Source organism: Salvelinus fontinalis, chromosome 31 (assembly GCF_029448725.1).
Source record: "Salvelinus fontinalis isolate EN_2023a chromosome 31, ASM2944872v1, whole genome shotgun sequence".
Lineage (NCBI taxonomy): Eukaryota > Metazoa > Chordata > Actinopteri > Salmoniformes > Salmonidae > Salvelinus > Salvelinus fontinalis.
This window is the reverse complement of record NC_074695.1, coordinates 19,385,288-19,412,871: the sequence shown is the minus strand read 5'-3', so window position 1 is coordinate 19,412,871 and position 27,584 is coordinate 19,385,288. Positions and strand designations below refer to the sequence as shown.

General features: G+C 41.6%; 1 protein-coding gene across 2 annotated transcripts in view; it reads left to right on the top strand.

Moving 5' to 3' along the window:
• LOC129829760 (F-actin-monooxygenase mical1-like) overlaps positions 1-27,584 on the top strand; it is a 59,491-nt gene that overhangs the window by 17,577 nt on the left and 14,330 nt on the right. The window contains exons 4-22 of one of the 2 annotated variants that reach the window (XM_055891655.1): positions 87-294; positions 551-658; positions 838-933; positions 1,149-1,304; positions 1,787-1,887; positions 4,153-4,410; positions 8,160-8,275; positions 8,584-8,710; positions 9,435-9,522; positions 11,793-11,940; positions 12,220-12,416; positions 15,044-15,144; positions 15,745-15,798; positions 16,158-16,392; positions 22,517-22,587; positions 22,821-23,478; positions 25,038-25,256; positions 25,486-25,676; positions 26,916-27,029. In XM_055891655.1, the coding sequence (XP_055747630.1) occupies positions 87-294; positions 551-658; positions 838-933; positions 1,149-1,304; positions 1,787-1,887; positions 4,153-4,410; positions 8,160-8,275; positions 8,584-8,710; positions 9,435-9,522; positions 11,793-11,940; positions 12,220-12,416; positions 15,044-15,144; positions 15,745-15,798; positions 16,158-16,392; positions 22,517-22,587; positions 22,821-23,478; positions 25,038-25,256; positions 25,486-25,676; positions 26,916-27,029 (3,246 nt within the window). The remainder of the gene's footprint in view (positions 1-86; positions 295-550; positions 659-837; positions 934-1,148; positions 1,305-1,786; positions 1,888-4,152; positions 4,411-8,159; positions 8,276-8,583; positions 8,711-9,434; positions 9,523-11,792; positions 11,941-12,219; positions 12,417-15,043; positions 15,145-15,744; positions 15,799-16,157; positions 16,393-22,516; positions 22,588-22,820; positions 23,479-25,037; positions 25,257-25,485; positions 25,677-26,915; positions 27,030-27,584) is intronic. The other variant, XM_055891657.1, reaches the window with a different exon arrangement.

The window sequence follows — 27,584 nt, the reverse complement described above, 5'->3', positions numbered from 1 at the left end:
AGCTTAGTCTCTCCTTCCTCATTTCTTCCTCCTTTTTTATTTCTCTTCTGTCTCTCCCCATCTCTCTCTCTCTCCCCTCTCCTCAGTGCCTGGTGCTAGGTGCAGGGCCGTGCGGGCTCAGGACAGCCATAGAGCTGGCTCTGCTGGGGGCTCATGTGGTGGTACTAGAGAAGAGAGACTCTTTCTCCCGGAATAACGTGCTGCACCTGTGGCCCTACACCATCTATGACCTGCGTGGGCTGGCTGCCAAGAAGTTCTACGGCAAATTTTGCACGGGAGCTCTGGATCACATCAGTATGTCCACCAGTACCATACTAGATCAACCTGATTTGTTGGTGTCATAATGCCAATCAAAATTCTTTATTTATTACGTATGACTAAATCAAACCAATCTCTTATCAGTTTACTATGATGCTATTAAGGTTCTTGAACATAGTGTCTGAGTATGTCTGTATTATCGTACATCAGTCAACTGTTTGAATTGAAGAGGATTGTTTTAATTCCCTGTGTGACAATATCATACATATTTGTACGCGTCTGTATCTTTCAGGCATCCGTCAGCTCCAGCTGATACTGCTGAAAGTGTGTCTTCTCCTGGGGGTGGAGGTTCACACAGGGGTGGAATTCAAAGGATTTGTGGAGCCCTCAGGAGCCACAGGTACATCTAGACCCGTTCCCCCCATGTATTAAAGGATAAAATACAAAATATTTCTGTGGTAGTAAAAGCTTGTAGAGCAGTTTTAAATATTTGTCCGGAGTGTCCACTGTGAGTGGAAATATACCTTAACTCTTTGCTCTTCCTGTCTCTCTCCCTCTGTCGTTGTATGTCTCCATCAGGCTGGATGGCAAAGCTGTTTCCTGACAATCACTCTGCTGGGAAGTTCCAGTTTGATGTCTTCATATCTGCAGGAGGAGGAAGCTTTGTCCCGTATGGTGAGGAGAGAGGACATACTCACACTGTCCTCCTACCGAACAGACTGTACACACTTTAGACCAGTATGTTATCATATGACTTCATCCCTGATGGTGAGGAGATAGGACACACTCTACTGTAGCTCCGATAGAACGGATGTATTCAACCGAAACACTCAATTATATGAACCTTATTTCAGGCTGCATGTGCTTCTGTCCTTGTCCCCACTCCCCAGGCTTCAAGAGGAAGGAGCTGCGAGGGAAGCTGGCCATTGGCATCACGTGTAACTTCATCAACCGTCACACTGCAGCCGAAGCCCAGGTGGCAGAGATCAGCGGTGTGGCACGTATCTACAACCAGAAGTTCTTCCAGGACCTGCTCACAGAGACGGGTAGGATTCTATTATATTCTACGTCCCGGGTTTGGGGCTACGAGTGCCAACACTTCTACTGGTGGTTGCTATGGTGTCAGCGACTGGGGATCGGAATAAAGAATAACATACAGGCTGGGTGAGCATGGTGACAGAGAAGGAGTGACAGTGCTGTCTTTTAATTGCTGTCCCTCTTCCTCTTTTTGTCAATTTCCTGTGTAATTTCCTGTGTTCCATTGCTGTTTCACTTGTCCTGTCATTGTCTTGTAACTAGTTTATTTCACTCATTCAGTCCCTCTTTATCCTCCTCTTAATCACTCTCTCTCTGTGTCTCTCTCTCTCTCTGTGTCTGCTCTGTGTGTGTGTCTCTTCTCTTTCTCTCTCACTTTCTTTCTCTCTTTCTCTCTCATTATCTCTTTCTCTCTCTCTCTCTCTCTCTTTCTCTCTCTCTCTCTTTCTCTTTGTCTTTCTCTCTGTGTGTGTGTCTCTCTCTCTCCCTCCAGGTATTGATCTGGAGAACATAGTCTACTATAAAGACGACACCCACTACTTTGTCATGACTGCCAAGAAGAAGAGCCTGTTAAAGATGGGGGTCATTAAACAGGTGAGGAAAATGCATCCATTAGTACCAGCAGCAGCACCTCCATACTAGGCCTCTAGAGGTCAGATAGCTAGCAACAATGACAAGAAGCTGCCATGTGGGGAATCATAGGTGGCTCATATCTTGTTATTGATACCGTGTCTTGTTTTGACTGATGTCACATCCATGCTAATATGGCTAGAATTCGCTAGCTAGCTAACCAACAACTATAACGATGTATTTGAGAGACAACAAATACTCATTGTGCAAATGTATTTTAGACTAAATATAGTTTACATGTTGTCAACAGTCTAAGCCAGCTCCGTCTGTTTTGCCCCATAGTTGCGCATGTGTCGGTTTTATTACTAAACCACCAACCCATCTATTTCTCTAGTCTATTATCCATCTCTGGCTCCTCTGACCTTTGCTTCCCAATATAGTCCTCCCCAGACAGGCTGGGGGCCTTTCCTGCTGTAAGGGATTAGATGCTAATAAACACTTGTAATGGAATGGATGTCTGTGCAGCACAGGGTCAGCACTGGGTCTCCCCAGCCATGCTACTGTATACCTGCTCACTCCCTCTTCTCACACTACAAGTCTGGAGGGACTAAGCTAGATCATCTTGTTTTGTCTTCAATGATTAGAGCTCAAACTGACTTTCCCCCAAAAAATATATATATATTCCTCTGTGTCCTCTTGTTCTGCTCAATAACTGTTAAGTAATCATTCTATATACAGTATTTGTGCATGATTATGTTTTTATTTTTTAGTTCTTGTCACTGTTCCATTTTGTTTAAAAAAAGCATATTGACATACCAGTAGAGTATTCTATTTTTTCCAATTGATTCACTGTGTATGCTAATTTCTTTATGTGGAGCATATAATGCTTGGCTAGACTACGTGGAAGGATTATACCCAATGTTTTCACATAAAGCAGCATCTAGATTCTAGTCAGTGATAGACATCTCAGATGTGTGCCACCACCACCCCAGTACTTGAATTAGGCCTGTCTGTTTCAGTTGTACAGAGTACCAGCTCCTCCAATTTTCTTCTGCTTGAGTACTGGCACTTCTTATAGATTATTTGCTAGTAACAACACCAGTACTGTAAAAATGTAAATGAGTACCAGCCCCTAAAATAAGTACTGGGTGGCAGGTAGCCTAGTGGTTAGAGCAGGTAGCCTAGTGGTTAGAGCAGGTAGCCTAGTGGTTAGAGCAGGTAGCCTAGTGGTTAGAGCAGGTAGCCTAGTGGTTAGAGCAGGTAGCCTAGTGGTTAGAGCAGGTAGCCTAGTGGTTAGAGCAGGTAGCCTAGTGGTTAGAGCGTTGGGCCAGTAAACAAAAGGTTGCTGAATCGAAATCCCTAAACTGACAAAGTAAAAATCTGTCCTTCTGCCCCTGAACAAGGCAGTTAACCCACTGTTCCCCGGGCCTTGTGGATGTCGATTTTAAGGCAGCCCTCCACACCTTTCTGATTCAGAGGGTTAAATGCAGAAGACACATTTCAGTTGAAGGCATTCAGTTGTACAACTGACTAGGTATCCCCATTTTATTCCACTTCAAGCACTGACCACTTCCAATATGTCCCCTATAGAGATGTATTCATTTACGATTTCTATTCTATTTGATGATATGTTGTTCAGTGGTGTAAGAAATACTTTAAAGTACTACTTAAGTAGTTTTTTGGGTGTATCTGTACTTTACTTTACTATTAATATTTTTGACAACTTGTACTTTTACTTCACTACATTCCTATAGAAAGTATGTACTTTTTACTCCATACATTTTCCCTGACACCCAAAAGTACTTGTTACATTTTGAATGCTTAGTAGGAGAGAACATGGTCCAATTCACACACTTATCAAGAGGACATCCCTGGTCATCCCCACTGCCTCTGATGTGGCGGACTCCGTAACACAAATGCTTTGTTTGTAAGCAATGTCTAAGTGTTGGAGTGTCCCCCTGGCTATCAGTAAATGTAAAGAAAACGCAGACATTGTGCCTACTGGTTTGCTTAATATAAGTAATTAGAAATGATTCATACTTTTACTTTTGATACTTAAGTATATTTTAAACCCATTTTTTTTTAAACTTTTACTCATGTAGTATTTTACTGGGTGACGTTCACTTTTACTTTAGTCATTTTCTATTAAGGTATCTTTTACTTTTACTCAAGTATGACAATTGGGTACTTTTTCCACTACTGATGTTGTTCCCTCTGTGACCAGCATAGATATAAAACAGTTATATATCTCTTTGGTGACCACCTCCAATATGTTCCCTCTGCCTCCAGGACTTTAGTGATGCCGATAAGCTTCTGGCCCAGGTAAATGTGGACCAGGAGGCCTTGTTGCGTTACACCTACGATGCTGCCCAGTTCTCCACGGGCCACTGCCTGCCCGACATGCAGTTTGCCCAGAACCACGCTGGCCAGCCTGACGTGGCCATGTTCGACTTCACCTGCATGCACCGAGCTGAGAACGCCTCTCTGGTCAGGGAGAGAAAGGGCAAGAAACTACTCATGGGCCTGGTGGGAGACTGCCTGGTAGAGGTGAGAGGTCATGTCAGTGTGTTGGAGGACTTGATTCACTTATGCGTACACCTACACTTATGCTCCGGCACAGACATGTGCGTGCGTGCGTGCGTGCGTGCGTGCGTGCGTGCGTGCATGCGTGCACACAGTTGAAGTCGGAAGTTTACATGCACCTTAGCCAAATACATTTAAACCCAGTTTTTCACAATTCTTGACATTTAATCCTTGTAAAAAATCCCATCTTAGGTCAGTTAGGATCACCACTTTATTTTAAGAATGGGAAATGTCAGAATAATAGTACAGACAACTTTTTATTTAAGCTTTCCAGTTGTTCAGAAGTTTAAATACACTCAATTAGTATTTGGTAGCATTGCCTTTCAATTGTTTAACTTGGGTCAAACATTTCAGGTAGCTTCCCACAATAAGCTTCCCACAATAAGTTGGGTGAATTTTGGCCCATTCCTCCTGACAGAGCTGGTGTAACTGAGTCAGGTTTGTAGGCCATGCTTTTTCAGTTCTGCCCACAAATGTTCTATGGGATTGAGGTCAGGGCTTTGTGATGGCCAGTCCAATACCTTGACTTTGTTGTCCTTAAGCCATTTTGCCACAACTTTGGAAGTATGCTTGGGGTCATTGTCCATTTGGAAGACCCATTTGCGACCAAGCTTTAACTTCCTGACTGATGTCTTGAGATGTTGCTTCAATATATCCACATAATTTTTCTTCCTCACGATGCCATCTATTTTGTTAAGTGCACCAGTCCCTCCTGCAGCAAAGCACCCCCACAACATGATGCTGCCACCCCCGTGCTTCAAGGTTGGGATGGTGTTCTTTGGCTTGCAAGCCTCCCCCTTTTCTCTCCAAACACAATGATGGTCATTATGGCCAAACAGTTCTATTTTTGTTTCATCAGACCAGAGGACATTTTTCCAAAATGTATGATCTTTGTCCCCATGTGCAGTTGCATACCATAGTTTGGCTTTTTTATGGCGGTTTTGGAGCAGTGGCTTCTTCCTTGCTGAGCGACCTTTCAGGTTATGTCGATATAGGACTTGTTTTACTGTGGATATAGATACTTTTGTTCCTGTTTCCTCCAGCATCTTCACAAGGTCCTTTGCTGTTCTGGGATAGATTTGCACTTTTCGCACTAAGGTACGTTCATCTCTAGGAGACAGAACGCGTCTCCTTCCTGAGCGGTATGACGGCTCCGTGGTCCCATGGTGTTTATACTTGCGTACTATTGTTTGTACAGATTAACGTGGTACCTTCAGGTGTTTGGAAATTGCTCCCAAAGATGAACCAGACTTGTGGAGGTCTACACATTTATTTCTGAGGTCTTGGCTGATTTCTTTTGATTTTCCCATGATGTCAAGCAAAGAGACACTGAGTTTGAAGGTAGGCCTTAAAATACATCCACAGGTACACCTTAATTTGACAAATGATGTCAATTAGCCTATAAGAAGCTTCTAAAGCCATGACATCATTTTCGGGAAATTTCCAAGCTGTTTAAAGGCACAGTCAACTTAGTGTATGTAAACTTCTGACCCATTGGAATTGTGATACAGTGAATTGTAAGTGAAATAATATGTCTATAAACAATTGTTGGAAAAATTACTTGTGTCATGCACACAGTAGATGTCCTAACCGACTTGCCAAAACTATAGTTTGTTAACAATACATTTGTGGAGTGGTTGAAAAACAAGTTTTAATGATTCCAAGTGTATGTAAACTTCCGACTTCAACTGTACACTGTACAAAACATTAAGAACACCTGCTCTTTCCAAGACAAAGACTGACCAGGTGAATCCAGGTGAAAGCTATGATCCCTTATTGATGCCACTTGTTAAATTCACTTCAATCAGTGTAGATGAAGGGTAGGAGACAGGTTAAAGAAGCCTTGAGACATGGATTGTTTATGTGTGACAAAATATTGAATTGCTTTTGAACGGAGTAGGTGCCGGCACACCGGTTTGAGTGTGTCAAGAACTGCAACACTCCTGGGTTTTCATGCTCAACAATTTTTTGTGTGCATCAGAATAGTCCACCACCCAAATTACATCCAGCAACTTGACACAACTGTGGGAGGCATTGGAGTCAACATGGGCCAGTATCGCTGTGGAACGCTTTTGACACCCTGCAGAGTCAATGCTCTGACAAATTGAGGCTGTTCTGAGGGCAAAAGGGGGTGAAACTCAATATTAGGAAGGTGTTCCTAATGTTTTGTACACTTAGTGTACACTGTGCATTCGGAAAGTATTCAGACCCTTGACTTCTTCCACATTTTGTTACGTTACAGCCTTATTCTAAAATTGATTAAATGTTTTTTTCCTCTCATCAATCTACACGCTACCCCATAATGACAAAGCAAAATTGTGTTTTTAGAAATGTTAGCTAATTTAGAAATAAAAAAACTGAAATCACAATACTTTGTTGAAGCACCTTTGGCAGCGATTACAACCTCGATTATTCTTGGGGATGACGCTACAAGTTTGGCACACCTGTATTTGGGGGGTTTCTTCCATTCTTCTCTGGAGATCTTCTCAAGCTCTGTCAGGTTAGATGGGGTGCGTCGCTGCACAGCTATTTTCCGGGCTCTGGCTGGGCCACTCAAGGACATTTAAAGACTTGTCCCGAAGCCACTCCTGCATTGTCTTGGCTGTGTGCTTGGGGTTGTTGTCCTGTTGGAAGGTGAACCATTGCCCCAGTCTGAGGTCCTGAGCACTCAAGGATCTCTCTGTACTTTGCTCCGTTCATCTTTCCCTCGATCCTGACTAGTATCCCAAGATCTTCCGATGGAAAAACATCCCCACAGCATGATACTGCCACCACTATGCTTCAATGTGGAATGGTGCCAGGTTTCCTCCAGACGTGACACTTGGCATTCAGGCCAAATCTTGGTTTCATCAGACCAGAGAATCTTGTTTCTCATGGTCAGTCCTTTAAGTGCCTCTTGGCAAAATCCAAGCGGGCTGTCATGTGACTTTTACTGAGGAGTGGCTTCTGTCTGGCCACTAGCATAAAGGCCTGATTGGTGGAGTGCTGCAGAGATGTTTGTCATTCTGGAAGGTCCTCCCATCTCCACAGAGCAACTCTAGAACTCTGTCAGTGACCTTTAGGTTCTTGGTTACCTCCCTGACCAAGTCCCTTCTCCCCCGATTGCTCTGTTTGGCCCAGCAGCCAGCTCTTTGAAGTGTTTTGGTGGTCCCAAACTTCTTCCATTTAAGAATGACGGAGGCCACATAAAATCTTTTGGTATCCTTCCCCAGATCTGTGCCTCGACACAATCCTGTCTCTGAGCTTTGCCGACAATTCCTTCCACCTCATGGTTGGTTTTTGCTAAGGTACCTTATATAGACAGGTGTGTACCTTTCCAAGTCATGTCCAATCAATTCAATTTACCAAAGGTGGACTCCAATCAAGTTGTAGAAACATCTCAAGGATGATCAATGGAAACAGGATGCACCTGAGCTCACTTTCGTGTCTCATAGCAAAGGGTCTTATGTAAATAAGGTATTTGTTTTTTATTTTTAATACATTTGCAAACATTTCTAAAAACCTGTTTTTGGTTCATCATTATGGGGCATTGTGTGTAGATTGAGGATTTGTATTTATTTAATCTATTTTAGATCAGCACAGAGCATCATACCTTTATTTCCTTCCTTTACCTTTATTTCCTTTTAAATCTGACAAGTTATCATGTCAATTAATAATTCTAAAGGTTGTGTGTGTGTTTGTGTTTGTGTTTGTGTGTGTGTGTGTGTTCATAGCCGTTTTGGCCTCTGGGAACAGGTATTGCCCGTGGGTTCCTGGCTGCCTTCGACACAGCATGGATGGTTAGGAGCTGGGGCAAGGGAAGACCCCACATGGAAGTCCTTGCTGAACGGTAAAGAAGTGTTTTCCTATATGATCAATAACACCACCTTTAAAAGCATGTGACCATCCCTCTTCACTGTATAGAAGGGACTACACTGGCTGGGCCTTTCAGAAAGAATTCTTCAACTAGTAATGCAACTCTAGTCTTGTAACTGTATATCTTTGAACATCCATTAATTCACAGGCAGCTGCTTGTAAAAATTCTTACTGTACAAACCCATCGGAATCTTCTGTTCCTTAGTTTGAGCTTCTTCAGTTCCATAGTGAGTTTCTGAGGTAGAACTATCTCTTAAAATGTCTTTCCCTCTGACTGAATAGAGAGAGTATCTACCAGCTCTTGTCCCAGACCACGCCAGAGAACACCTGTAAGAAATATAGCGCCTTCAGCATAGACCCGGCTACACGCTACCAGCACGTCAACCTCAACTCCGTCAAGGCCATCCAGGTCAAAAACATAAATATAATCTATTCCTTCTATTTCTGTAGTCAGGGCCGACACAAAGCTACACTCATGCCTGATTCACATTATTGGGCTGCCTAGAAATGCACAGTGCTGGCTTTGACATTTCCTTTTTTCAGCATGGTTACAGCAACTATAGGGGATGCGTAACCAGGTCAGCTCAGTAAGGTTTGGGTTGGTACGATAGTACGAAAGGGTATGACTTCCTCACTGTATCAACGCTAGTAAAATAAATATACTGTATATTGTGCTGTGTAACATTGTAAACACGTTTTGAAATAGATCAGTGCTGCTCCCCCATTTTGGTGTATATTTCCTATAGTATTCATGCATTGTCAGGAAACTGCTGTGTGTTTGTATTTTGTGGTGAGCCGAACCCCCCCCCCCCCCCCCCCCCCCCCCCCACTAGAGGAGTATTGATCTAAAAGGCTTTGGAGAGTTTTCACAAGCTACCAGATCAATTACACTGCATCAAACCAAACCCCAGCTTCTGCCTTTATGAAGCCTGCTGTGTTCTTAGCCTAGTACCAGATCTGTTTGTGCTGTATAGCCAACTCCTATGCTTGTTGCTTGACAATGACCATAGAGGTTGGCAAGACAGCACAAACAAACGCATATGTTACCAGGCTACTATGTTCTGGCTTCGGTGTGAAGTTGATCTCAACTCTATTGTTTCTTGGTATTCCCTCTCTTTGCATACATTACGAAGGTGAAACGCCTCTATGACGTGGAAGAACACCTTAATCCTGGCCGACCCACCAAGAAGCCGAAAGGCAAGTGGTCTCACCTGCGACAAGGTCAGTCTGGCTTCACATTACTAAAGCAATAATGCATGAGGGGCAGGGGTGTGATTCATTTTGGTTTTGGCACAGGTGTGCTGTGCTGAGATCATGGGCACGCAGAAACTACAACCCATTAAATACATGTAAAAAAAAAAAAAATTCTATGATGTTTCCTGATCTTAGTTATATCTCTCAAATAGATATAGGTCAGACACTTCAGGTCAAACTGCCCTTAGATTTTTGTTGGGGGGGGGGGGGGGCGATTATCTGTTCCATGTAGTGAATTTGTTATTCAATGCGTTTGTATGGGCTAGTAGCAGTAAATCAAATCACATTTTATTTGTCACATTCTCCGAATACAACCTTACCGTGAAATGCTTATTTACAAGCCCTTAGCCCTTAACCAACAATGTAGTTCAAGAAAGATCTAAGAAAATATTTACTAATTCAACTAAAATAAAAATAGTTAAATAAAAAATAACGAGGCTATTTACAGGGCGTACCGGTACCAAGTCAATGTGTGGGGGTACAGGTTAGTCGAGTTATTTTGTACATGAAGGTAGTGGTAAAGTGACTATAAATAGATAATAAACAGCCAGTAGCAGCAGTGTGAAAACAAAGGGGGGGGGGGGGGGGGGGGGGGGGGCGTGTCAATAGTCTAATGTAAATAGTCTGGGTGGCCACTTGATTGATTCATTGTTCAGCAGTCTTATGGCTTGGGGGTAGAAGCTGTTAAGGAGCCTTTTGGTCCTAGGCGCTCCGGTACTGCTTGCTGTGCGGTAGCAGAGCGAACAGTCTATGACTTGGGTGACTGGCCTCATTTACAATTTTTGGGGCCTTCCTCTGACACCGCCTAGTATATAGATCCTGGATGGTAGGAAGCTTGGCCCCAATGATGTACTGGGCCGTACCCACTACCCTCTGTAGGGCCTTACAGTCAGAAGCCAAGCAGTTGCCATACCAGGCGGTGATGCAACCTGTCAGGATGCTCTCGATCGTGCAGCTGTATAACTTTTTGCGGATCTGGGGACCCATGCCAAATCTTTTCAGTCTCCTGAGGGGGAAAAGGTGTTGCCGTGCCCTCTTGTAAACTGTCTTGGTGTGTTTGGACCATGATAGTTTGTTGGTGATGTGAACACCAAAGAACTTGAAACTCTACAGCCCCGTCGATGTTAATGGGGGCCTGTTCGGCCTGCCTTTTCGTATAGTCCATGATCAGCTCCTTTGTCTTCGTCACATTGCCATGGCACCACATTGCCAGGTCTCTCGTTGGCGGTGATCAGGCCTGTGTCGTCAGCAAACTTAATGATGGTGTTGGAGTCGTGTTTGGCCATGCAGTCATGGGTGAACAGGGAGGGGACTAAGCACGCACCCCTGAGGGGCCCCAGTATTGAGGATCAGCGTGGCAGATGTGGCCTGTCAGGAAGTCCAGGATACGGTTGCAGAGGGAGGTGTTTAGTCCCATGGTCCTTAGCTTAGTAATAACCTTTGTGGGCACTATGGTGTTGAACGCTGAGCTGTAGTCAATGAACAGCATTCTCACATAGGTGTTCTTTTGGGAAAGGGCAGTGTGGAGTGCGATTGAGATTGTGTCATCTGTGCATCTGTTGGGGCGGTATGCGAATTGGAGTGGGTCTTGAGATTCTGGGATGATGGTGTTGATGTGAGCCATGACCAGCCTTTCAAAGCACTTCATGGCTACCGACGTGAGTGGTAAGGGGCAGGAATCATTTAGGCAGGTTACCTTTGCTTCCTTGGGCACAGGGACTATGGTGGTCTGCTTGAAACAATCAGGTATTACAGAGTCTGTCAGGGAGCGCTTGAAAATGTCTTTGAAGACACTTGCCAGTTGGTCCACGCATTATTTGAGTACACGTTCAGGTAATCCATCTCTAGCAAACACAGCTGATTAATCAAATTGCATTCTAAACTGAAGATCATGATTATGTGATTTATTTGAGTCAGGCGTGTTAGCTGGGGCTTGGGCTAAACTGTGACACCAATCAGGCCCTCGAGGACTGGAATTGCCCACCCCTGGCATAGCGGCCAAATAATTGTTTTAATCAAATAATTGTTGTATATATTTTTTGGGATAATTCAAGGGGTGTTAAAATTCCGAATTAAATAGCAATGGCTAAGACCTTTCTGTTGCATCCTTAGATGCCCAACTTGGAATGGAAACTGTCTGTGTATGAATCACAGCATTATTTCAATGCCTGCCTTGATGCAATGTCACTATGTTTCATCGTCCTAATGCAGTGTTCCTATGTGTGTTCATGGCCCAGATTCAGTTGGAGCATTTGAGGTGCTTTTGAAGTGGTGCCAGCAGCACACTGCAGGGCACGACAGGGTGAAGGTGAAAGATCTGAACCAGTCCTGGAGGTCTGGCCTGGCCCTGTGTGCCCTCATCAACACCTTCAGACCCCATGTCATGTGAGTCTCTGGGCTTTACAAGGGGGTCAAGTCAACGTATCCACCACCTATGTAGCAAAGCAAATGCACAAGTAGTACTACAGAAGGAAAAACTTACCCATAAGCCTAGTCAAATTTAATTGGTCTGAAGGACTTTTCCTGTTCAAGTTATTCATGGTACTAACTGTCCAATAAGAAAACAAACTTCTGTGTTCTGTTACAAATAGTTGTTCTATTGTGTGCCCTCCTGAACATGCCCTCGGTCAACATAGTAGCTATCCCTAACCTCTCCCTCCACAGTGACATGTCCTCTCTGGAGGAGTCTAATGCAGTCTACAATAACCAGCTGGCCTTCAACTTCCTGGAGAGAGAGCTGGGCATCCCTCCCATAATGTCAGCCAGTGAGATGTCTTTCAAGGGACAGCTAGACAAGCTCTCCATGGTGCACTACCTCACACAGATCCACGATGCATTCAATGAAAGGACACCTACTAAAGGTATGCATTAGGGCAGTGGTTCCCTAACTTTTTATAGTCCCGTACCGCTTCAAACATTCAACCTCCAGCAGCGTACCCCCTCTAGCACCAGGCTCAGCGCACTCTCAAATGTTGTTTTTTGCCATCATTGTAAGCCTGCCACACACACACTATACGATACATTTATTAAACATAAGAATGAGTGTGAGTTTTTGTCACAACCCGGCTTGTGGGAAGTGACAAAAGCTCTTATAGGACAAGGCACAAATAATAATAATCAATAATTTTGCTCTTTATTTAACCATCTTACATATAAAACCTTATTTGTTCATTGAAAATTGTGAATAACTCACCACAGGTTAATGAGAAGGGTGTGCTTGAAAGGATGCACATAACTCTGCAATGTTGGGTTGTATTGGAGAGTCTCAGTCTTAAATAATTTCCGCACACTGTATTTAGTTTTCATGCTAGTGAGGGCCGAGAATCCACTCTCACATAGGTACGTGGTTGCAAAAGGCATCAGTGTCTTAACAGCGCGATTTGCCAAGGCAGGATACTCTGAGTGCAGGCCAGTCCAGAAATCTGGCAGTGGCTTCTCATTAAATTCAGTTTTCACAGAACCGCTTGTTGCAATTTCGATGAGTCTCTCTTGTTCAGATATCGATAAGTGGACTGGAGGCAGGGCATGAAAGGGATAACGAATCCAGTTGTTTGTTCCGTCCGTTTCGGGAAAGAACCTGCGTAATTACGCACCCAACTCACTCAGGTGCTTCCCTACATCACATTAGACATTCTCCGTAAGCTTGAAAAAATCATCGAATGATTGAAAGACCTGTGTCTTGTCCTTGTTAATGCAGACAGAGAAGAGCTCCAACTTCTTAATCATAGCCTCAATTTTGTCCCGCACATTGAATATAGTTGCGGAGAGTCCATGTAATCCTAGATTCAGATCATTCAGGCGAGGAAAAAACATCACCCAGAAAGGCCAGCCGTGTGAGAAACTCATCATCATGCAAGCGGTCAGACAAGTGAAAATTATGGTCAATAAAGAAAACTTTTGGCTCGTCTCTCAATTTAAAAAAATGTGTCAATACTTTGCCCTTTGATAACCAGCGCACTTCTGTATGTTGTAAAAGTGTTACATGGTCGCTGCCCATATCATTGCATAGTGCAGAAAATACACGAGAGTTCAGGGGCCTTGCTTTAAGAAAGTTAACCATTTTCACTGCAGTGTCCAAAACGTCTTTCAAGCTGTCAGGCATTTCCTTGGCAGCAAAAGCCTCTCGGTGGATGCTGCAGTGTACCCAAGTGGCGTCGGGAGCAACTGCTTGCACACGCGTTACCACTCCACTATGTCTCCCTGTCATGGCTTTTGCGCCATCAGTACAGATACCAACATGAGCAGCAGCTACGTTTAGCTACATACTGACCGTTAGTGGAATTTCCGCGAGAGAGTAGCGGTTAATGTGATTGGATGTTCATTATTTGACTAGGATACCTGTATTTAACATTGTGTTGTTATTTTTCTGAACACTAGATGGTTTAATTTCATTTTCGGCAGTGAAACGAGGCTACTCAGGCGAGAAAAAAACCTCACCCAAATGTATAGCCCCATTGTTTGTTTTTACATTAAAAAAAATGTGAATCACATTTTTATACTGCGTACCCCCGACGTAATTTGGCGTACCCCCTACAATGCCCCAGTTTGGGAATACCTGCATTAGGGCAATGATTGTCGTACATGTTACGTAATAATCACTGTGATTGTTTGTTTGATCACTTGTAGCCTTGACTCCAGCTATCTGGAACAAGAAAGTGGTGTTGGTCTGTATTCACGAGACTACATTATGTATATTTATATACTTTTCTGTTACTGTGACATTGTTATCTTGTCATTGAGCATAGTTGTATTCATTACATGAAGATGTTTATTGGCATATTTCTAGTTGGCATTTCTTAAAACGCTGGAGCAAGATTAACTGTATCAATAGTGTATTATTAGTGAGAGGAATTGAATCTGGTCCCAAGTCAGTTGTTTAGAGAGTACACAGCTTATGTAACCCCGTTTGTATAAGGGCTCAGGTGTTTTTCCCTCTGAAATGTGTTTGATGTTGATAAAAGGGAGAGGGCTGTCATTGTCACTTTAAGAGCATTACCCAGCATGCCTATGATTAGAGTAGCTGGGGCTGAGCTCATAACCAGCCCTGATTGGCTGCCAGGGTTGTGCCACTCTCCTGAGGTCGGTGGGTAAGCCAGGCAGCAGCCAAAGCAAACAGCATCAGCCTCTGAGGAAATGGCTTATCAGGCTCGGGTGGGACTAGCCTCAGCCTCACCTAAAAGAGATCTAGCTACTATTCCTGTGAGGAGTACAGATTTTCCCGGGCTGTTTTTGCTGCCGGAGCAATTTCTGGTAAATACTAGCAGAGTGTGTAGGAGAGAGATTTTCAGTGGGGATCCAGCATTTGGAAGCAGGCTTGGAGAGCGGTTGCTCCGCTTGGCTTTGTCTTGTCTCTGTGATGCTGGAGGTAGAGTATCACTATGCAAGGGGATCGGCTGGCTGGCTGACACACAGATGAGCATGTTTGTTGTTCCGCCAGAACAGAGCAGGAGGACACTAAAGCTTGTGTGTATTTCTCTCTCTGCTGCAGAACCTCAGAGCTTTCCCCTGAAGCCATCCAAGACCCTGTCTTTTCGGGCTGCTGTGGTCTTCCTCAACAACCTCAAGCACAACTCTCTGCAGCGACGCAAGGTAAGGTTCAGGCAAGCAGCTGCATGTTGTCACTGAGACCACTGTAGTTGGCTGTTTAGTGTTTATTTAATATCGGGGATCGACTGGATAAGAACATTTGTGCAAAACCAGTTGTCTTTTGGGTGAAAAGGAGAGTAGGCCAACCTCAAGTTCATATGGACGTCATTCTTTTTCATGCAACTCCCTGCAGAGCCGCGAGGTGAGCTTAAACAAGCAGCTGCATGTTGTTGCTGAGACTACTGTAGCTAGATTATGTACTTAATATCAGAGTTTTCTAGATGAGAACCTCAAATTCTTATGCCTTGTCATTTGAGTTTGTTTCTTGTGATTATACTTTCATTGTACATTCAATTTTCACTAGTTACAGTATTTTTAATGATCATTTGATTGTTTTAGTTCTGTATTATAAATAAGACCATACTGCATGAGGTTTACAATTTATTTGGGCCTTTTTTGGCCTTTTCCAAAATCAACTGTAATGGCAAAGATACTTTTCAAACATGCAAGATAATATCTAAAGCATTGGTCATTTTGAGGTTATTCAGTTACTGTAATTTAAACCATAAATGTGGTCACATGACTGTTTTCTCTTTTACACAGGAGAGACTGGCAAGCAAGAAAGAAGAAAAAAGGATGATGGGAGAGGAAAAGGATGTGAGTAGTGTCTAGAATACAAATGATATCCTTATTATCAGAGGCTCACATACAGTACAGAGCTTACCTTTCCCTTTATTGATGGATGTATCTGCAGACTTCAGGACTACTCCAACTGCTATACTATAATGTGTTTCTATGCTTTGTTCCTCTATTTGATTACTACTGGGATACAGAACCCAGAGACATGTACAGAGTGAAGAGTTGTTGAGCCCATCAGATTTGTCATTTGGTATTGTGCGTCTTTCTTTGGCCTTCAGGACAACTCCCTAATGTTGAACCATAAGCAGGTGTTTTTGTGCTATGTTATTGAACTACTGTAAAAATATTACCGTTGCTCTCAATTTCTTCCCCCCCAGCCTTTAGCTCCTCTCTCAGCCCCTACGGTGAACCCTGACCCTGTGAACCCTGACCCTGAACCGAGCCTGACGCCAGGCATCAGTAGCAATGAGGAGTGTTACTTCTGTTGCCAGCGGGTCTATGTTCTGGAGAGGATCAGTACTGAGGGAAAGTTCTTCCACCGTAGCTGCTTCACCTGCCATCAGTGCGGCACCACCCTTAGACTGGGCGGGTATACCTTCAACCAGCACACTGGTGAGTAGTGAGCACCGCTTGTACCACAGGCTATACTCGGGTACTCTTTTTCAGGTCAATAGACTAGTGGGTAATCTGCAATTTTAGTAACAAATGTTATTTATAGGGTCCCAATGAGCTTTTTGAATCTTTTAGAAGCAGGATAGTTTTTTTTAAACAAGATTCTATAATAGAACATCATGTTACTGTACAATAGAACAATAAAACATGTTACTGTACAGTAGAACATCATGTTACTGTACAGTAGACCATCATGTTACTGTACACTAGAACAATACAACATCATGTTACTGTGCACTAGAACAATACAACATCATGTTACTGTACAATAGAGCATGTTACTGTACAGTAGAACATCATGTTACTGTACAGTAGAACATCATGTTACTGTACAGTAGAACATCATGTTACTGTGCACTAGAACATCATGTTACTGTACAGTAGAACATCATGTTACTGTACACTAGAACATCATGTTACTGTACAATAGAACATCATGTTACTGTACAGTAGAACATCATGTTACTGTACAGTAGAACATCATGTTACTGTACACTAGAACAATACAACATCATGTTACTGTGCACTAGAACATCATGTTACTGTACAATAGAACATCATGTTACTGTACACTAGAACATCATGTTACTGTACAGTAGAACATCATGTTACTGTACACTAGAACAATACAACATCATGTTACTGTGCACTAGAACAATACAACATCATGTTACTGTACAATAGAGCATGTTACTGTACAGTAGAACATCATGTTACTGTACAGTAGAACATCATGTTACTGTACAGTAGAACATCATGTTACTGTACACTAGAACAATACAACATCATGTTACTGTACAGTAGAACAATAGAACATCATGTTACTGTACAGTAGAACATCATGTTACTGTACAGTAGAACAATACAACATCATGTTACTGTGCACTAGAACATCATGTTACTGTACAGTAGAACATCATGTTACTGTACACTAGAACATCATGTTACTGTACAATAGAACATCATGTTACTGTACAGTAGAACATCATGTTACTGTACAGTAGAACATCATGTTACTGTACACTAGAACAATACAACATCATGTTACTGTGCACTAGAACATCATGTTACTGTACAATAGAACATCATGTTACTGTACACTAGAACATCATGTTACTGTACAGTAGAACATCATGTTACTGTACACTAGAACAATACAACATCATGTTACTGTGCACTAGAACATCATGTTACTGTACAATAGAACATCATGTTACTGTACAGTAGAACATCATGTTACTGTACACTAGAACAATACAACATCATGTTACTGTGCACTAGAACAATACAACATCATGTTACTGTACAGTAGAACACCATGTTACTGTACAGTAGAACATCATGTTACTGTACACTAGAACAATACAACATCATGTTACTGTACAGTAGAACATCATGTTACTGTACAGTAGAACACCATGTTACTGTACAGTAGAGCATCATGTTACTGTACAGTAGAACATCATGTTACTGTACAGTAGAACATCATGTTACTGTACAGTAGAGCATCATGTTACTGTACAGTAGAGCATCATGTTACTGTACAGTAGACCATCATGTTACTGTACAGTAGACCATCATGTTACTGTACAGTAGAACACCATGTTACTGTACAGTAGAACATCATGTTACTGTACAATAGAGCATGTTACTGTACAGTAGAACATCATGTTACTGTACAGTAGAACATCATGTTACTGTACAGTAGAACAATACAACATCATGTTACTGTACAATAGAGCATGTTACTGTACAGTAGAACATCATGTTACTGTACAGTAGAACATCATGTTACTGTACAGTAGAACATCATGTTACTGTACAGTAGAACATCATGTTACTGTACAGTAGAACAATACAACATCATGTTACTGTACAATAGAGCATGTTACTGTACAGTAGAACATCATGTTACTGTACAGTAGAACATCATGTTACTGTACAGTAGAACATCATGTTACTGTACAGTAGAACATCATGTTACTGTACAGTAGAACACCATGTTACTGTACAGTAGAACACCATGTTACTGTACAGTAGAACACCATGTTACTGTACACTAGAACAATACAACATCATGTTACTGTACAATAGAGCATGTTACTGTACAGTAGAACACCATGTTACTGTACAGTAGAACAATACAACACCATGTTACTGTACAGTAGAACATCATGTTACTGTACACTAGAACAATACAACATCATGTTACTGTACAATATATCATGTTACTGTACAGTAGAACAATAGAACGTCATGTTACTGTACAGTAGAACAATAGAACTTAATGTTACTTGACAATAGAGCATGTTACTGTACAGTAGAACACTAGAACGTCATGTTACTGTACAGTAGAACATCATGTTACTGTACAGTAGAACAATAGAACATCATGTTACTGTACAGTAGAACATCATGTTACTATACAATAGAACGTTGTGTTACTGTACAGTATAACGGCATGTTACTCTACAGTAGAACAATAGAACGTCATGTTACTGTACAGTAGAACATCATGTTACTGTACACTAGAACAATACAACATCATGTTACTGTACAGTAGAACAATAGAACATCATGTTACTGTACAGTAGAACATGTTACTGTACAGTAGAACATCATGTTACTGTACAATAGAGCATGTTACTGTACAGTAGAACATCATGTTACTGTACAGTAGAACGTCATGTTACTTTACACTAGAACAATACAGCATCATGTTACTGTACAATAGAGCATGTTACTGTACAGTAGAACATCATGTTACTGTACACTAGAACAATACAACATCATGTTACTGTACAGTAGAACAATAGAACATCATGTTACTGTACAGTAGAACATGTTACTGTACAGTAGAACATCATGTTACTGTACAGTAGAACATCATGTTACTGTACAGTAGAACGTCATGTTACTTTACACTAGAACAATACAGCATCATGTTACTGTACAATAGAGCATGTTACTGTACAGTAGAACATCATGTTACTGTACAGTAGAACATCATGTTACTGTACAGTAGAACATCATGTTACTGTACAGTAGAACAATACAACATCATGTTACTGTACAATAGAGCATGTTACTGTACAGTAGAACACCATGTTACTGTACAGTAGAACATCATGTTACTGTACACTAGAACAATACAACATCATGTTACTGTACAGTAGAACAATAGAACATCATGTTACTGTACAGTAGAACATGTTACTGTACAGTAGAACATCATGTTACTGTACAGTAGAACATGTTACTGTACAGTAGAACGTCATGTTGCTTACACTAGAACAATACAGCATCATGTTACTGTACAGTAGAACATCATGTTACTGTACAGTAGAACATCATGTTACTGTACAGTAGAACATCATGTTACTGTACAGTAGAGCATCATGTTACTGTACACTAGAACAATACAACATCATGTTACTGTACACTAGAACAATACAACATCATGTTACTGTACAGTAGAACATCATGTTACTGTACAGTAGAACATCATGTTACTGTACAGTAGAACATCATGTTACTGTACAATAGAGCATGTTACTGTACAGTAGAACATCATGTTACTGTACAGTAGAACGTCATGTTACTTTACACTAGAACAATACAGCATCATGTTTCTGTACAATATATCATGTTACTGTACAGTAGAACAATAGAACGTCATGTTACTGTACAGTAGAACAATAGAACATAATGTTACTGTACAATAGAGCATGTTACTGTACAGTAGAACACTAGAACGTCATGTTACTGTACAGTAGAACAATAGAACATAATGTTACTGTACAATAGAGCATGTTACTGTACAGTAGAACACTAGAACGTCATGTTACTGTATAGTAGAATGTCATGTTACTGTACAGTAGAACATCATGTTACTGTACAGTAGAACATCATGTTACTGTACACTAGAACAATACAACATCATGTTACTGTACACTAGAACAATACAACATCATGTTACTGTACAGTAGAACATCATGTTACTGTACAGTAGAACATCATGTTACTGTACAGTAGAACATCATGTTACTGTACAATAGAGCATGTTACTGTACAGTAGAACATCATGTTACTGTACAGTAGAACGTCATGTTACTTTACAGTAGAACATCATGTTACTGTACAGTAGAACATCATGTTACTGTACAGTAGAACATCATGTTACTGTACAATAGAGCATGTTACTGTACAGTAGAACATCATGTTACTGTACAGTAGAACGTCATGTTACTTTACACTAGAACAATACAGCATCATGTTTCTGTACAATATAACATGTTACTGTACAGTAGAACAATAGAACGTCATGTTACTGTACAGTAGAACAATAGAACATAATGTTACTGTACAATAGAGCATGTTACTGTACAGTAGAACACTAGAACGTCATGTTACTGTACAGTAGAACAATAGAACATAATGTTACTGTACAATAGAGCATGTTACTGTACAGTAGAACACTAGAACGTCATGTTACTGTACAGTAGAACAATAGAACATAATGTTACTGTACAATAGAGCATGTTACTGTACAGTAGAACACTAGAACGTCATGTTACTGTACAGTAGAATGTCATGTTACTGTACAGTAGAACATCATGTTACTGTACAGTAGAACATCATGTTACTGTACAATAGAGCATGTTACTGTACAGTAGAACATCATGTTACTGTACAGTAGAACGTCATGTTACTTTACACTAGAACAATACAGCATCATGTTACTGTACAATATATCATGTTACTGTACACTAGAACAATACAACATCATGTTACTGTACAATATATCATGTTACTGTACAGTAGAACAATAGAACGTCATGTTACTGTACAGTAGAACAATAGAACATAATGTTACTGTACAATAGAGCATGTTACTGTACAGTAGAACACTAGAACGTCATGTTACTGTACAGTAGAACAATAGAACATAATGTTACTGTACAATAGAGCATGTTACTGTACAGTAGAACACTAGAACGTCATGTTACTGTACAGTAGAACATCATGTTACTGTACAGTAGAACAATAGAACATCATGTTACTGTACAGTAGAACATCATGTTACTATACAATAGAACGTTGTGTTACTGTACAGTATAACGGCATGTTACTCTACAGTAGAACAATAGAACGTCATGTTACTGTACAGTAGAACATCATGTTACTATACAATAGAACAATACAACATCATGTTACTGTACAGTAGAACAATAGAACATCATGTTACTGTACAGTAGAACATGTTACTGTACAGTAGAACATCATGTTACTGTACAATAGAGCATGTTACTGTACAGTAGAACATCATGTTACTGTACACTAGAACAATACAACATCATGTTACTGTACAGTAGAACAATAGAACTTCATGTTACTGTACAGTAGAACATCATGTTACTATACAATAGAACGTTGTGTTGCTGTACAGTATAACGGCATGTTACTCTACAGTAGAACAATAGAACGTCATGTTACTGTACAGTAGAACATCATGTTACTATACAATAGAACGTTGTGTTACTGTACAGTAGAACAATAGAACGTCATGTTACTGTACAATAGAACATCATGTTACTATACAATAGAACGTCATGTTACTGTACAATAGAACATCATGTTACTATACAATAGAACGTCATGTTACTGTACAATGGAACATCATGATATTGTACAAGTGGGACTTCCATGGTTATTATTTACTCAAGCATGGAAAATATTTTGTGTGAAATGTTATGTTAAATTTGGTCTGTTCGCAAAAAGGCTGCAAATTACTCCCTCTTTTGTCAATACAGAAACAGAATATAGCTATGTCTATTCTAAAAGCTGTCGTACCTGTAGGAAGTTAAAACTTACATTTCCGGGTGATATATACAGCACAGTTTTATTTATTTATGCACCATATGAAAGATTAATGAAAGATACCCTTTTACATGTTTTATGGTTCATGTGAAAAGGGGAACAGGAGAAAGGGTTATCAAGTAGCGTCTCTCTCTAACATGATCCAGATTCTCTGAAAGCTGTTTTCCTTCTCATGTGCCCTCAGGGAAGTTCTACTGTGAGCTGCACTCTGAACAACTAGAGATGGAGAACGGGGAACAATGCCCATCCGTTCAGGTGGGTCTCTGTTCTGAGTTTGAGCAGATGGGAAATTAAACCGTTCTGTTGCATACCATGTTGCCAGCTTGTGGCTTACTTGTCTATGTAATACATTGCTTTTGACTCACAAGACTAGTTCATTTCACAGGACATTGTGCTTTAACCATTCATTTATAGAGGAATGTTTAATCACATAATACAATGCCAATGATACAGTGCTTCTTCCATTCATTGAATTTCTTCCCTTCCAGGATACAATAGAAGATCACAATGAGAAGGAGAGAGGTGTGAATGGGATCTCCAGTGAAGAGCACTCACCTTGTCCCTCTGAAGATGATGATGAAGAGTACTCTCTAGACTTGGGTCTTCCTAAACCAATGGCTCCTCAGGGTGAGGAGCACCCCAGCAGCAAACAATCGAATCCTGTAGAGGAGCCCCATGTCCCACCAAATCCACCCATAGACGTTTTCCTGGAGAAAGGGTTTAAGGCCAGTGAGGTGGAGGAAGAAAAGGAGGGGAAGGAGAGGGTCAAGGATCCCCCCTCATACCCCCCGACCCCTGTCCCAAAACCTCGTCTGTCTTGTTCGGAAATCTCCAGCCCTCAGGCCTCCCCTCCTGTACCCAAACCACGCACCGTCCTCCCCACCCCAAAAAGGGACATGTCACCGGCCCATGTAGGGGAGAAGGGGTCCCTCGGAGCAGCAGGAGAGAAAGGGACCCCCAAGTCAACCCCAGCCTCTGACTCCAGGGCGAAGCAGTCCCAGCGGAAGCTGCAGCTCACTGACAAGGAGAATAACCAATTAGTCAACCTGAGCTTCAGCCTGGACTCTGACTCAGAGACACCTGGTTCTTCCTCCTGCTCCTCTTCAACAGCCACAGCAGGGGGTCCCAGCCCACCCAAATCTCCAGGTATTCCTCCTCTCTATTATTGCTTTTGTTTGTTTTGATCTCTTCTACTGTGTTTTAACTGTAAAAGTGTTAGGATTTTAAATGCGGAGGATTGAATATACAGTGCATTCGGAAAGTGTTCAGACCCCTCCACTTTTTCCACATTTTGTTACGTTACAACCTTATTCAAAAATGTATTAAATAGTTGTTTTTTTCTAATCAATCTACACACAATACACTGTAATTACAAAGCAAAAACATTTTTCTTTACATTTTTGCAAATGTATAAAAAATGAAAACTGATCCCATTTACATAAGTATTCAGACCCTTTATTCAGTACTTTGTTGAAGCACCTTTGGCAGCGATTACAGCCTCGAGTTTTCACGGGTATGACACTACAAGCATGGCACACCTGTATTTGGGGAGTTCTTCGCTGCAGATCATCTCAAGCTCTGTTGGGTTGGACTAGCTCAGGTTGACTGCACAGCTATTTTCAGGTCTCTCCAGAGATGTTCGATCGGGTTCAAGTCCGGGCTCTGGCTGGGCCAATCAAGGACATTCAGAGACTTGTCCCTAAGCCGCTCCTGCGTTGACTTGGCTGTGTGCTTAGGGTCGTTGTCCTATTGGAAGGGGAACCTTCCCCCCAGTCTGAGGTCATGAGCGCTCTGGAGCATGTTTTCATCAAGGATCTCTGTAGATTGCTCAGTCCCTGCTGCTAAAAAAGATCCCCACAGCATGATCCTGCTACCTCCATGCTTCACCGTAGGGATGGTATTGGCCAGGTGATGAGCAGTGCCTAGTTTCCTCCAGACATGTCGCTTGGTATTCAGGCCAAAGTGTTCAATCTTGGTTTCATCAGAACAGAGAATCTTGTTTCTCATGGTCTGAGAATCCTTTAAGTGCCTTTTGGCAAACTCCAAGCGGGCTGTCATTTCCCTTTTACTGAGGAGTGGCTTCCGTCTGGCCACTCTACCATAAAGACCTGATTGGTGGAGTGCTGCAGAGAAGTTTCTCCCATCTCCACAGAGGAACTCTGGAGCTCTGTCAGTGGCCATCAGGTTCTTGGTTTGGCCGGGCGGCCAGCTCTAGGAAGATTCTTGGTGGTTCCAAACTTCTACCATTTAAGAATGATGGAGGCCACTGTGGTCTTGGGGACCTTCAATGCTGCAGAAATGATTTTGTACCCTTCCCCAGATTTGTGCCTCGACATTATCCTGTCTCTGAGCTCTATGGACAATTCCTTCAACCTCATGGCTTAGTTTTTGCTCTGACATCCACTGTCAACTGTGGGACCTTATATAGACAGGTGTGTGCCTTTCCAAATCATGTCCAATACATTGAATTTACCACAGGTGGACTCCAAGTTGTAGAAACATCTCAATGAGGATCAATGTGAACAGGATGCACCTGAGGTCAATTTCAATATTAATCAATATTAGAATGAGGCTGTAATGTGGAAAAAGTTAAGGGGTCTGAATACTTTCCGAATGCACTGTAACTCCTTTTGAGGTATGATGATAAGTTATGTTCAAAATTACCACAGTTGGTAGCTTGAGGGTTAAATCGAGTTTGATTTGAGTTGCAGATTGCCAGGAGGAGGAGGGCTACTGGATTGGGGGCCCGAGGCCGGCGGGACACATCCGGGAGCTCAGGAACCGCCGCTGCTTCAGAAGGAAAGAGGAGCCTCAGGAGGGCCAGGGTCAACACGGCAGGGTCCGCTCCAAGTTCTCCCCTTGGAACCTCTCCTCCCCTCGGCCGAGGAGGGACTACCGCTTCAGCGTCCTCAATAGCCAACCAGGTAAAGCTCCCTGTAAAGTGGTGTGGTTGGACTGTCTCAGCTTTGCCACAGTATTTATCTATCTATTAAAAAATAGCATGTATTTGTATAGGCTTTGTACAGCAACAGTTGTCACAAAAGTGCTTTCCAGATACCTGACCTGGACCCCCAAAGAGCAACCAGCAGTTGTTGATTCCCATGTTCTTCATATCTGTCCTGAATGAATTGTTTTATTTCTCTATCTTCACAGAAGTACACTATCACCACAGTGTATCCGAAGATGGTGGTGCTGCTGCTGCTGCTGCTGCTGCTGCTGCTGATGATGATGATGATGATGATGATGATGATGATGATGATGATGATGATGATGATGATGATGATGATGATGATGATGAGTTGGATATGTTTGGAGTAGATGGCATGGATTTATATGATGATAAGGTAAGGACTGGGACTTGTTTAGCTGGCATTTTAATTCCATCTATGGAATTTCATTATATATACAGTACCAGACAAAAGTTTGGACACACATATTCATTGTAGAATAATAGTGAAGACATCAAAACTATGAAATAACACATATGGAATAATGTAGTAACCAAAAAGGTGTTAAACAAATCAAAATATATTTTATATTTGAGATTCTTCAAAGTAGCTACCCTTTGCCTTGATGGCAGCTTTGCACACTATTGGCATTCTCTCAACCAGCTTCATGGGGTTGTCACCTGGAATGCATTTCAATTAACAGGTGTGCCTTGTTAAGTTGTGGAATTTATTTCCTTCTTAATGCATTTGAGACAATAATTTGTGTTGTGACAAGGTAGGGGTGGTATACAGAAGATGGCCCTATTTAGTAAATTAGGGCAATTTATTATGGCAAGAACAGCTCAAGTAAGCAAAGAGAAATGACAGTCCATCGTTACTTTAAGACATGAAGGTCAGTCAATCTGAAAAATTTCAAGAACTCTGAACGTTTCATCAAGCGCTATGATGAAACTGGCTCTCATGAGGACCACCACAGGAAAGGAAGACCCAGCGTTACCTCTGTTGCAGAGGATAAGTTAATTAGAGTTAACTGCACCTCAGATTGCAGCCCAAATAAATGCTTCACAGATTTCAAGTAACAGACACATCTCAACATCAACTGTTCAGAGGAGACTGCGTGAATCAAGCCTTTATGGTCGAATTGCTGCAAAGAAACCACTACTAAAGGACACCAATAATAAGAAGAGACTTGCTTGAGCCAAGAAACACAAGCAATGGATATTAGACCAGTGGAAATCTGTCCTTTGGTCTGATGAGTCCAAATTTTCGATTTTTTTGTTCACAAGTGCTCAGCCTATGTGGGAACTCCTTCACGACTGTTATAAAAGCATTCCAGGTGAAGTTGGTTGAGATAATTCCAAGAGTGCAAAGGTTTTATCAAGGTAAAGGGTGGCTACTTCGAAGAATCTAAAATTTATTTTGATTAGTTTTTTTAGTTACTACATGATTCCATATGTGTTATTTCATAGTTTTGATGTCTTCACTATTATTTTACAATGTAGAAAATATTAAAAGTAAAGAAACACCCTTGAATGAGTAGGTGTGTCCAAACTTTTGCCTGGTACTGTATATTATTATTATTATTATTATTATTATTAGCTACACACACACTCACACTTAGTCTGCTGTGTCTAGTTCCAGATCGTCCCTTCAGACCCTGTGAAGGCTGAGAAGCTACAGCTGATGAAGATGAGGACTTTGGCGCGTCGGGCCAAGACATCTGAGATGCAGCGCTTCCACAAAGCCCAGGTCAGTTCCCAGTTCACCAAGTTATCTAATCAGCTCTGCTTTGGGATAGTTAAAGGGATACTGCGAGGTTCTGGCAATTAAGCCATTTTTCTACTTACCCAGAGTCCTATGAACTCGTGGTGGATACAGTTTTTATGTCTCTGCGTGCAGCCATTGCGCTAACACTAGTTAGTATTGGTTCGTGAAACTACCTCTAACTTCCTTCATACTGCATGCAGAGACATCAAATGGCTACCCAGACTATTTTCATTGCCCCCCCCCCCCTTCTACGCTGCTGCTACTTTTTGTTATTATCTATGCATAGTCACTTTAATAACTCTACCTACATATTACCTCAATTACCTCAACACCGTTGCCCCCGCACATTGACTCTGTACCGGTAACCCCTGTATATAGCCTCGCTATTGTTATTTCAATGCTGCTCTTTAATTATTTGTTACTTTTATCTCTTACTTTTTTAGGTATTTTATTAAAACTGAATTGTTGGTTAAAGGCTTGTAAGTAAGCATTTCACTGTATGGTCTACACTTGTTGTATTCTGTGCATGTGACAAAT